This window comes from Anneissia japonica, unplaced genomic scaffold (genome assembly GCF_011630105.1).
Source record: "Anneissia japonica isolate Jap-2015-1 unplaced genomic scaffold, ASM1163010v1 scaffold288296_len194742_cov168, whole genome shotgun sequence".
NCBI lineage: Eukaryota > Metazoa > Echinodermata > Crinoidea > Comatulida > Comatulidae > Anneissia > Anneissia japonica.
This window is the reverse complement of record NW_022740661.1, coordinates 120,204-133,394: the sequence shown is the minus strand read 5'-3', so window position 1 is coordinate 133,394 and position 13,191 is coordinate 120,204. Positions and strand designations below refer to the sequence as shown.

At 32.4% G+C, this 13,191-nt stretch overlaps 2 protein-coding genes and 1 long non-coding RNA gene across 3 annotated transcripts in view; all 3 read right to left on the bottom strand.

The window, feature by feature from the left end:
* The window catches only part of LOC117118296 (peptidase inhibitor 15-A-like), a 19,172-nt gene extending 15,437 nt beyond the window's left edge, over positions 1-3,735 (bottom strand). The window contains exon 1 of the mRNA XM_033262864.1: positions 3,503-3,735. The gene's annotated coding sequence lies outside the window, so the exon portion shown is untranslated. The remainder of the gene's footprint in view (positions 1-3,502) is intronic.
* Positions 3,736-5,189: 1,454 nt separating this feature from the next.
* LOC117118289 (cysteine-rich secretory protein 1-like) overlaps positions 5,190-13,191 on the bottom strand; it is a 31,441-nt gene continuing 23,439 nt past the window's right edge. Inside the window, exons 7-11 of the mRNA XM_033262850.1 lie at positions 9,988-10,080; positions 9,404-9,511; positions 6,073-6,102; positions 5,882-5,947; positions 5,190-5,794 (exon numbers count right to left, since the gene is read on the bottom strand). Coding sequence (XP_033118741.1) covers positions 5,679-5,794; positions 5,882-5,947; positions 6,073-6,102; positions 9,404-9,511; positions 9,988-10,080 — 413 coding nt within the window. The 3' untranslated portion in view covers positions 5,190-5,678. The remainder of the gene's footprint in view (positions 5,795-5,881; positions 5,948-6,072; positions 6,103-9,403; positions 9,512-9,987; positions 10,081-13,191) is intronic.
* The window catches only part of LOC117118290, a 4,470-nt gene continuing 3,464 nt past the window's right edge, over positions 12,186-13,191 (bottom strand). Inside the window, exon 4 of the long non-coding RNA XR_004447023.1 lies at positions 12,186-12,323. This is a non-coding gene — a long non-coding RNA (uncharacterized LOC117118290). The remainder of the gene's footprint in view (positions 12,324-13,191) is intronic.

Here is a 13,191-nt window from a genome sequence, read left to right as displayed (position 1 = left end):
ATATATATATATATATATATATATATATATATATATATATATATAAATGTAAAAAACATCTGTCTCTATATCTATCTACATTGTACTTCTGCATATTATTATTTATTATCATTCTGTATTATGAGTAATTATTAGACCCACAGGTATAGGCTATATTCAAAAGACACAACATTAACCAAACCATGCTGACCTTTGGCTAGTAGTACTTAAAAAGTAATTATATATGTTCTGTGGTTTCCAATTTTCTAGGAGTGTTGATACTGTTGGCCTAACGATGTTGCAAAACATTTTGTGTTCAAGGATCGTATTAAGGAATCTAGTATATACATAGTAATAAAAAGTGAAATGTTGGCTATGTTGCACATGAAATTACATGTCTCTTATGCTACACGTGACCAGGATCAGGTCAAATTGAACAGTCTTGAATAAAATTTTAAATGATTAAAACTAATAAAATGGTAATTTGCGATAATACATTTTTATCGTATACTTTATTTCTTTCCTACTTTTGGCAATTCATTTTATATGGTTTGTGAAAGAGAGTGGTTCTTATATATTGATTTTAGTGCTACATCTCAATGGGTATCCTCTTCCATGATGCAAATATTTAACTCTCTATTAACTTGCATGTTAACCTATTCCGTATTTTATTAACATAAAGCATAATTTAGCTGTTTTTCGCAATATTTCAAACCCAAAAAACTCTGTGAACTGGTAGGGTTTGATAATTAGTGCATCATAAGATGGACCATCAAGTAAGAATGACATTCATTTAAGTTTTGTACATTTAGTTGAATAAATGTTAAGGTTATAATTTACAGCAAACAATGGGTATACATTTTCCATTAATTGACTAAGTTTTAGATAAAGTCAAAACCAAAGCTCTGAACTCGGAAAAAATATTAATAATTGCAATCTCTTCAATTGGATGAAGAAGGGTTTTGAGTGTCGTCGAACGAAGAGTTGACAACACTCTTGTTGTCAACTCCTTTTTTTCCCTTTTTTAAAATATGAGACCGACTTTACCTGCTGTGGAGCAAAAGTAGTTATTGTATACATGGAGAACCGTAATATTTAAAGAGTTCATGCAGAACTAATTTGTACTTGTGTATAATAGTCAACACATGATACAGTAGTTAGACCATAATATATCTATTGAAAACATAGTAGTAATCTCGGAGTACTAGCTCATTCCCAGCACAATTGTCTCAATTAAAACACTGTTCTACGCCGTGGGAACCACTTAAAACTGATTATTGATACTGATTTGCAGATTTATTTTTATAGCAGTGTCTACATAATATCTACGTACACTTGTTCAAAATATAGCAAAGGTTTGCTTTTGCGGCTGTCATAAACATTACACATGTATTTTCCCTTGAAAATAATATAAAAAAAATCATAAACAAATATTTTGAATTTAACTTGCTCATTTTGCAGTAACATTTAAATTATTCCTTAAGCATCGGAAAGACTGAATTAAAAAAATGTCTACCCTTATTTTTAAACTGAATAATAATAATAATAATAGGCCTAATAATAATAATAATAATGTACTGTTGAATGTTGCGGGAAGTTGAAGAGGCAATCGTTAAGGATGTTATGGTTACCATGTCATTATTTTTCAAAAGGACATCTTTGTATTTAATGTTTTGAGTGTCTCTGCTGAATAGGCCTGTGCAGTTTGATCAAGGGTACATAAAGAATTTTTCAAAGAGGGGGAGGGGAGAGGGGGTGGGCAGAACAGTTTCAGAATAATTAAGCTAGTAGCACATAACATTGCACTGAAATTTAACAAAATTAGTGGCAAAACGGGGCAAGCACGTTCACCACCCCTTTCATGTGCGCTCCCTGTCCCCTTTGGCAGCAGGGCTACCCTCTTGTACGTGAAAATACAGTATATATACAGTAGGCCTAGCCTAATTTGACATGATAGAAATGTTTTTCTTTTGAATAAAATAGGTGGATATGCATGCATATTGAGACGCGTTTACGTAAATTCAAAGTATTGATCGGTGGATCTGGTTTAACCCTAAATTTAACATAATGCACCATTATGGCATTGCGGAAGAATAGCCATATTGATACGACCCGGATTCGATCTAGAGAGAGAAAGAGGGTAGGCCCTAGCTAACTTATCCAGGAAACAGTGAAATTTTACTGTTCCCTGACTAAACTAAATCTAGGTCTAGTGTGTCTCATCGTAGGCTAGGCCTGTAGGGCTACGATAACAGAGTATATTAGGTTGAGCTTATATCATGGCTTGTGCCGAAGTGTATCTTTATTTTTACCTGATCGATTTCTAAAACATGGTGTTTATTGCTGATGTTCTGAGCTTAATGCATTGGGTACTAGGAAGTGGTACGGGAACGTGCTGCTCACTCATTTTGTTGACGTGTGATGAGAGAGAATCACTGCGCGGTGACGTAATGAAGCTGCGAAACATAGACTGGTTCTTTTACGGCCTACCACGGGTTTTTTTACCTAAGCACTGCGGTACAGAATAGATGGGGTACTCTATTTATGTGACGTAAACAACTCGCGAAACATGGCGAAACAGGTACTGATTTTCGGTGGTTTTTTGCTGTATTTTCGTTGTTATATCTAATATCTAGCCTAGAAAAGTAGCGGAATGTGGTCGTGACATATAGAAACCCCAGGGTATGAGATATGAACATATTCCTTATAGCGGTTTCAGAGGAGATAGGTGAACTTACACCAGGGCGTTAGTATAATTAATATAATAATAATAATAATAATAATAATAATAATAATAATAATAATAATAATAATAATAAAATACTTCCAGTGACTGGATGTTTTTTCTATAATTTTCGCTTAAAAATGATGGGTAAACATTTTCGAAATGCACTAGTTTTTATAATAATAATAATAATAATAATAATACAAATAATAATAATAATGTAGAAATTAACAACGCGCCCATTCAAAAATATTATCAAAAGCGCAGTGAACAATTACCCCAATTAAATTTTGTAAACAAAGAATTTTTCAAATTATTATTAAATGAGTGAATTTGAAGACTGTCGAACAGAAAGAGGTAAAGACTCCAAAGATATGGTGCCTGAGCATAAAAAGAATGTTGTCCATATGCTTTTAGGTTTTTTCTTTTATGAAGGGCTTATGCTTAAGTTGATAGTTCCTTTGTTACTTTCAAATGGATACTGTTTTTTTTCTTTCTTTTTTTTGTATTTTTGCATGTTGCATGGGACAATGCAGCTTTAAGGTACCAAAACAATTATTTTATGTCAATTTGAATTATTTCAAATGATCTTACGGAATTAAAAAAAAATTATTATTATTATTATTATTATTATTATTATTATTATTATTATTATTATTAATTATTATTAATTCAAATCTAAAATACTTATTTATTGTTAAACATTATATCGTCATTGTATGAAGATAAATTGGTTTCGATCAAATAAATGTAGGCGGTTCTTTCTAATCATCCATTGTGTAAAAGAATGCTACTTACTTTACTTGATCCTTCGCCTGCTACTAGAATGACGTAATCATACACTACTATATTTATAACTGTCGTGGGCATTTTGAAATGTTCCGATGGACAATGAAAAACGGTGCTCTCCCTCCTCTGTTTATGTATACTTGTTTTTAATGATTGTTAGGTTTCTATTACTATAATATGCTTTCACATTTAGAACGGTCGAGCTTGTAGACGATGCCACATGTGTTATAATTCCCCTTTCCTTTCAGAAGGAGATTTCGAAGTGTATTGCAGTAGCGCACGTCGTGTATGTGTGTGTGTGTGTGTGTGCCCTTCAGGGCACATAGCTCCAAATTTGAGTTAATTTAAATTGTTACACATTGACAATGTTACATGTCCTCCATAAATTTGGTGATAATCTGAAGTATAAAATTAAAGATATATAATAGTATGTAGTGTAAAGGTATAAAATCAGTTCATTATTTCATTATGATTTAAATTAACTATAAAAAGTACATAAATGTCAATATTTTTCAGTACTTAGATAATATCCCCAGAGAGTATAAGGATTTGTAAACTCAGATTATCTTGTTTGAATTATATTTTAAACGAAAGTTTTGTCTGTTTTGTGGAACATAATATGCGTTAATGTTATGTTCTTCTTTCCTCATCCAAGACAATTGGATTTTAGCAGTTACTTTCTACTAGTTTAGTATTATTTAGTCAGCTAAATTCGGTGGTATCCACTGTGTGTACAGGTGAACCCTGGAGAACTCTAGGTCCCATGTTCAATACCCATCGCTACTCTTCTTGTGTTTCAGCTGGAGAGATGAAACATATTACGATAGCTCATCGTCTTTCGGTGAGAGGTTTAATGTATATTACTTCTTCTTCTTATCGACTAAATTTTGCTAAGCCATATATTTAGTTCTGTTAGTGAAAACCGTAAGTCACATTGTTTATATTCATTTACATGTAATGTGATTCCCTCATTATCGTTTTCATTGCTAATATTATTTGATAATATTTCTACTGCTAAAAAAAAGTGAAGGCGATAACGGACAATCCTGTCTTACATTCTTCTTTAGTTCAAGGTATTTAGGTATAAGCCGAGACTATCTTTATGTTACTATTTGCCACATAATACAATTTGTTTAATCCATATCATGAAGGTTAGGCCAAAATTATTTGTTTTTCCAAAATGGATATCACAAAGATTCAGCTTATTTGATCAAAAGCTTTTCTAAAGTCTAGGCAGAAATTACACCACCAACGTTATGTTGGTATGTGTAATGGATTGCATTTTCTATTAGGCGAATATTTTCTGCAATACCTCTGTTTGTGATATAACCTGTTTGATATTCACTAAATATTTCTGATGAACGTTTTTTTTTTTTTTTTCGGATTGCCATAAGGGTCTGTAGCTGCAATTTTGTAGTCTGTATATAAAAGAGTGTTATTGGCCACCAATTTTTCAAATTATCTTTATCTCACCCTGTCGCTGAGACAAGGTAAGGCGCTCTTTATCGTGAGCTTCCTTGTAAATCTCAATAAGATAGTTTCAAGTTCTTTACAAAACACTCGATAAAATGCTACAAAAATCTCTTCAGGGCCCGGGAATTTCTCAATGGTCATTCTTTCGATGGTTGTTTTAATATAATATTATTACAGTAGTAAGCAGTTGAAAAAAAATAGGTCAGAGTCAGCTGTTGGGAAATCGTGTAAATTCATTTTAATTTTGATTTCTAATATATTAGTTTAGCGAACAAACTGATTAGAGTCCAATAATTATTGTATTATTAACATATATTGTTGTTATCATTCAAGTCTGTACCAGGAGTTCTCACGATTTCGCAAAAGCATGATTAATGAAGTCATTGTGAATGTGTTACTTTTTATTCAAACACTTTCTTGATTTAAACCTGCATTGCCGTTATTACTACCCTCAAATTTATTGTTGTCGTCCTGATTACTTTTTACTCTGAAGTAAACTGGATTACTCAAAATAAAGTATATATTAACAGTATTCTGTTTAATGGTATTCATTCATATAATATTTTAAAATACACATCATTAATTGTTATATCAGATTAGTTTAAATAAATTGAAATGTATGATATACCATATACTATTGGAACCAATTTTCAAATTTTAAATAACCATTATAATAATACATCACAAAATTAATGAGACAATTTTATGTCTACTACTCGCTGCATGTTCCACACATCTTGGGACAGTTTTTGAGGACGAAGTCATAGGTGGAACACTGCCGAAAATACCAGCCAGCATTGCAATAAGCAGAAATGTCTCGACAATCTCCTAAAGGAAAAGAAAACCGCTGATGAAAATACTGTAATAATAAATATTGGTGAAAATGAGCTAAATCGACATGGAATATCAACCTACCAGTTGTTTGTCTGTCTCCGTCCGTTGTGGTTGGCCGCTCTGTCGTCGATTTTACAGTTGTTGATTCTCAATAAAATAAATAATATTGGAAAAGTTATTTTAAGTTTTTAATGATATATAACTTTTCATAGTTCATAGAGAGGCAAAACGTTATAAAATCAAATAAGATGAACAAAATCTACCCAACTTACCGACACAAACGGAACTTGGGTCAGGGTCAGCTGTTGGAAGATCATGTACATTTATTTTAATGCTGATATCTAATTTATGATACTATATTAGTACAGCAAACACACTCCACCACTAATTGTACTACCAACGTATATTAATGGTTTAAAATTGTAATATTTTTATTTCAGTAATATTAGTCAACTGAACAAAAAAGAAAAATAGGAAGTCATAAATATAAAATATCTATATCATAGCTAGTACAATAACTAATTCTATTTCTCAATGAAATAGAATGTATAAACAAATTGTTCATAATAAGTCACACGAGATAATTTCCAGAGTTAGTTAACCCATGACTAATTCATAAGATAGGCCTAAAGAAAGCCCTAAAGGAACGAACATATCACTGACACTACGTGATTTGGTCTGTGTAACATCATTCTTAAGTGAGTTGTTATAGTACACTTGTAAATCATGTAGCATTTTGTGATGTATTTTAATGTCTTTTTGGTACAATTGAGTCCTTGATTTTGTATCAAGATTTGATAAAATAAGCGTAATATATTGTAATTAAGATAATACTTTGTTTATCTGTAACTTAATTTCTTTTTAGACATTGTTTCATTTTTATTATATCGTATAAAACAAATTATTAAATAAAGTTTAATACGATAAATCAAGAAGAAAAATGCATGAGCTCTTTTTCTAATTAATAATGTTGTATGTGTCATTGGTGTTATTGAAAATATAACAAAGAATTATGAAAGTAATTAAAAATAATAATAATGTCGGCGTCATTTGATGTATTTTAAAACCATGATAACAAGTAAAACCAATTGATTCACATTAGGCGGTTGCTTCGACTATGCATTTCTCCAGTAGTTACTGAATGCTATGTTCTGTACTGTACTGTACGGAATAATGCTGTTTAAGATTTTTATATTTTTTGCTCAGACAGAGGCAAACGCCAAGGAAAGTTGATAAGTCCAACGATCTACCCCTTTTACCGTATTTCCCCACGTTTTTAAATATTCAAACCTATATCATATTAAGCCCTTTTTTATCTCAATAACCAATAATTTTTCGTCAACGTTTAAGAATAATAATAAGATGACGTTTCTAGTGTTTGTTACACATTTTTATCATCTGTAGATACCAGTGTCCGTTTTAATGTCGCAATCCACTGGCACAACAAGTTTTATGCAGTCCGCCCCATAGTGCTCATAGTCATAAACATGCATGCACTGTAAAGAACTTTGTAGTTTAATAATGAACTGCCCATGCGTGTAATGAAAAAAAAACAGTCGAATTAATTTTAAGCGAATTCGCCTAGCCTAGTGGAAAGATACGACGGCCGTTGCCTACGAGTTTGAGGGCACATCAGCGCCGGTACGTGAACAATGAGGAAGCAAAAGAATACACTGTATTTATTTCGAATTACATAGCGTTTATTCACATTTAGGATAAAAAAATGAGTTTTTAATTTATTTTACGACTAGGCATATCGTAGGTTTATATGTATACTTTTGTTGGAGTAATCGAGTTCTACTTGCTGCCCTGCAATTTTTCCATTGTAGTACCAGGCAGGCCTAGGCTTAGGCCTGCACCAACTGAACTGTTTTCCTTTTTGGAGGGTGCGGTCACACCCCCATCCCCAAGCTATGGCGCTGGACAAAGATCGTCAGCGTAATTGCAGTTATTGAGATTACAGTAGCTCCTCCAAACTCACACCGATGCAAAGAGTTGCTGAGCCTCGTTCAAGTCAGTATTATATATTCTAAAATGGAGACATTGCGCACCCCCTGACGTACAACATCACTAACAGATAATTCTGGTGAAAGAATAATAACCCCACATAACAATAATTGTTTTTGTCTACCGTACCGGAAGAATAAAATGCAAATAACAAAAAATAGGCTTCTTTTGGGGGTGGGGTGGGTATGATAAATTACTAACCGGGAAAATTTGCCTCCCTGACCCAAGACCCCTGTTACGCACCTGGTAGAAAACATATAAAAGCTGAGTTACTGTGTATTATTCAATGGTTTGCTTAACGGAAAAAAATACACATTTGTCAGTTGCGTGATCTGGTTTGAAGGCGAACTGATGATCAACGGGATACAGAGAATCGTTTCAAATCCCTTAGTAATTGTGGCCAATGCAATTGACCTGTAACTGTTTATTTCAGTGACATCGCCTTAACAATAGACGAATACAACTTTTGCAATATCCTCTACTACAAATCTGTGAGATATCATGGAAATAAAAGAGAAAAGAGAAAGCAATAACCCGGTCACTTGCGAAACGCAGGTGTTCTTCTTTACGGTTATATAATCCAGCAGACTTAAGAGTAAGTTCCTTAATACACTTTTGAACCTTATCCGCATATTAGCAGTGACATCAAAGATGTTTGCATTAATATAACTATTAACATCAAGCCCTTGCTCCTCATTCGTAACACTATTGAAAAGATTGCTAAATATAGCCCTTTTAGACTTGCCACAAGTCCCTTATTTATATTTTTTTCTCATTTTGGACATCGCCATCAACAAGCAAGTTAATTTAGAGACGGAATAAGTGACTTGGGAAACACTAAATCAGATACCAGCTACTAAAAAAAAAGTGACGTAATCTTAGCTAGCGGTGAGCAAGGTTAATTTGCAACGGTTATCAGACCATAGTCGTTCACCAAGCCAAAACTAATATACTAACTGTTTTAATTCAAGTAAGTGGGTAGAAGGGAGCTTAGTCCTCCTAATCGAGACATCAGCATCTTCAATTTTGAAAATGTACAATGATTAAGTTATATGCATGAAGTAAGCCAATCAAGTGATTTACAAAATCAGTAATGCAAACAATATCCCACATCGAATTTGATGTGGGAAATTCGATTAAAAAAAAATCGGGTATTGAACGTCAATTAAATTAGGTATGGCGCACACTAAGTGAAATAAAGAGTGAGTAACCCAAAATTAGGGTCTGGAACCCAGGCTAAAATATAATTATTGAAGTCCTTGTGAATGTTTTACTTATATTCAAAATTTTCTTGATTTAAACCTTTTTTTTTTTTAATTTATTGTATCATAATCATCATCATCTGCATTGTCCTTATTATTATCGTCCTCATCATCGTTGTCACCGTGATTTCTTTCTTACTGTCAATTTAAAGGTTTTTAAATAGGCCTACTTGTTATTACAATTGTTATTATATCAGACCTAAATCAGTTTAAATAAATGAATTGTACATATTCGTGTGTCATTTAAAAATATATAATATTCTTTTATAAATGTTAGATAGATATAGTAATAAATCATAAAAACAATCAAGTCAATCTTAAGTCTACTACTCACTGCAAGTGCCGCACATCTTGGGACAGCCATTGAGGACGAAGCCATGGGTGGAGCACTGCGGAAAATACCAGCCAGCATTGCAATAAGCAGAAATGTCTTGACAAATTCCTTAAAACAAAAACACAACTGCTGATGAAATTACTATTCAAAATTAAAATTGATGAAAATTAGCTCCTCTTAATTTTGTTTATATTGGCACACAGTACATCTTTTAAGCAACAATGCAAAGACAACACTAAGACCATAGAATTGCCACTACCCTCAACATTACCATCCAATTACCAGGTGTAGAATTACTTGAAAAAAGGGAAAGGGGAAGGACCTTACTATCTAATTTGTTGAATGAGATGGCTCAATCACAAGATTTCTAACAGCAGAAAATATACTGATGTTGTGAAACATCAAGAGTGCAAGTACCTACCGAATGTTGTGTAACTATTTAATATTATTTTGAAATATAAACATAATAACAAATTATTTTGATTCATCTTGGAAAGCATAAGTTTGGGGTTGAAGATTTGACATAGGCGACTTTGTATACAACTTGAAACCATACATTAAACAGCTAATTCGAGTAAACTCACCTGAGCAATCGTTGCCTACATATCCCTGTTGACACGTACACGAACACTTTTCATAATTCAATGTTCCACAATGTTTACATTGCAGGTTACAAGCTATAATATATAGTAGCAAGCATTGGTGACAAATATATAATATTTCTGTCTATCTATCTAATAATAATATTGCAGGAATTAACAAGATGGATTAAAAAATGCATTGCTAGATATTGTTATGATACGATCGAGTCACAGATAGGCACAGTCTTCAATTACAGCCAAATCAAAACCGTAAATTTCACCACTAAATATCAAAATTTGCATTAAATAATTAAAACGTTCAATTTCTTCTTTTTTATATTTTAGTTGAAATTAGTGTGAAACACTTATGTTTATTAAACAAATAATAGGCCTACAACTGCTGTCATGTCAGTCATAATTAATGGTTTTTAAGGTTATATCTGTCAAGTGTAGGTACTGGTGATAACATGCGTATCCCGGTTAAAGCATGACGTTTTTACTAAACGAATACTTAATAGGCTATAGCCCAAATTAAATAGCAAGATATGTACGGTTATGATCAGTAACTTAGGCAATCTAATCTTTCCGTTAAACCTTTACCAAACTGGACATCGTTTTGGTCTTTTTAACAACACGGCTACTTCTTTCCATACAAGAAAATTCCTGATATTCTCTGTGATTATGTAGGCCTATTATTTTTATATGGATTGTAGGCCTATATCTTAAATGAATGAATGAACAGGACTGATTCTATGGAACGCCATCGCTGCCTTCGGTAATAGCTTACCATTCGGCGCATTTACATTCGGCCCTTTTACCATTACGTTCGGCTCTTTTACCATTCGGCGCATTTTCATTCGGCCCTTTTACCATTACGTTCGGCTCTTTTACCATTTGGCGAATTTTCATTCGGCCCTTTTACCATTCGGCGCATTTACATTCGGCCCTTTTACCATTCGGCGCATTTACATTCGGCGTATTTACATTCGGCGCAATTACAAATGAAATATAACCTTTGACATGGGGTCAAATAAAAAAATTCAACGGCTGTGGGAATGAGCCTATAAGAACTAGAAGAAGTAGGCCTAGGTCTAGAGCCTACGGCAGAATTATGGCAGTTTCATTAGGCAGAATCATGCAATTTTAAAGTTAAATATTTCATTTTAGAAGTAATATCAATGGATTGTACATAAAAATAGGATTAAAATGAGGGGTCAACCATTCCTATGGGATAAGCCAAAGCGGAGTTACGGATTTTTGAACATTATTCATTTCGACCAAAATGAGGACACTTTTCCAATACAAAATCTGTGACTGTTGTGTGTAAATATAGGGTATAGGCATTAACGTATAGTAATTATTGTAGTTTATTGTATAGTGCAATATATCATAATATATTGAGGCTTGGACCCCAAAGAATTAAAAATCTATAAAACCATCACTTGATAACGGAACGAGGAAGGCATTACGCGTGTTATGCATCACGGAACTTTGCTAATTGTATATTCAAAATGGCCACCAGTTTCCTCAAATTTCACTTTAAACAGTTAAATGTTAAGAATTTTAAAAAAATAAGTAATAATATCATGTGTTGTAAGTATTTTTGCATGTTTTCAGATCTCTAGGAATGATTCTATGCCAAATTCAGCTGCCTATTTCAAGAATACTTTCATTAAAATGGCTGTCTCTTTAATATGTCCGCCAAAACAAAAATCTTGGATAAATAAACAGACTTGAACATCGGTGTTTCTCCAGCAGCAATGGTACCATGCTACTTCCAGGATGTTGTGCATTAATGAACATTGGTATTGTAATTATATATTCAAATGGCCAACAACTTCTGATGTTATAGTGTGTCTATATTTTGTTTTGTACAAAAAAAAAAAACTAAAGAGTATTATGTAATTTACAGCATCATGATTTTTTTAAACAAAACACAGCAGCTGCCTAATTAAAAAAAAAACAATTGTATGACTGCTATTCCAAGGAACATTTAATTAGAAAATTATGATGCTGCAAAAACATGAAGTACAATTCACACTCAATAAACATGGACAAACATGTAACTGAACTTAATAGTGATGCATTTATTGAATAGAACCATAGAAACTGTTTAATGACAATTACTGCATTATACTTTAATTACAAATATATTAAATTATTTTTCATTTATTTAATTATTTACATTATATTACTTTATTTATTACTTTATTTACAATATATTATATTCTTCCCTGTCAGCTGCACACAAATGTCACATACTGCTTGGTGGGTAAGTGTAGTGCGGTTCAGCTCAAAAACGGTCAAGTAGACGTCTGAATTTCTTGATCCGCCTCTTCCTGATGGGAAAGATAGATGGTGTTAATATAAAAGAAATTAATGTAAAAAAAATATTAAAATGTTGAATACAATAAAAAATACAAGGAAATATAAAACTTTTATAACATAAAATACGAATCACAGCATCTAATACATAATACTGGTAATTAAATTTAAGAAATTCAATTTACCATAAACAAAAAATAACAACCCTATTTTATATAGGAACAGTCCAAACCTGTAATTCTGTAATAAACCTGTAACCAAACAATTCCTTAATATAAAATAATTTGATTATTATCTCGAGGTATTAAAGCTGGGACCTTTGCTTTCAGGGTGAATGCTTCACCACCTTGCCATGGTGGGGGTGGGGGCAGATTCCATATTATTACAGTGTGTAGTACGTCTATGTGAATTGTGAACTACTACCTAATTTACAATGTACTATTGGAAGGTTTCTCAAGAGAAGGTGAATAGCTGCAAATACAATAAGACTTTGCTTTATTATTACAAATATTTCTTTTGAATAAAGTACATTCTTCAGATACATTATCCTTACATGAACGTCATTAGGAGTATGACTATGAGTGAGGTCTAGATCATACAATGTATCACTTTCTTCAACCTGAAAAAAAAAAAACACAGAAAAAAATGACAGTTCATGTGGGAAATCTCTTACCTATACAGTAAAGTGTGTTTAACCTTGTTCCAGAAACATTGGATGACAATTTTTTCTTTTTTCGAAAATGGATAATTATTTTTTCTAAATTAATTATTATTATAGTTCAAACATTAGTTAAAAATCAAGTCAGCTGCGAACAGTTGTGATCATTATTACATAAGTTATACAAAGATATAGTCAGTGACAGCAAAAATGCTCGTTTTACC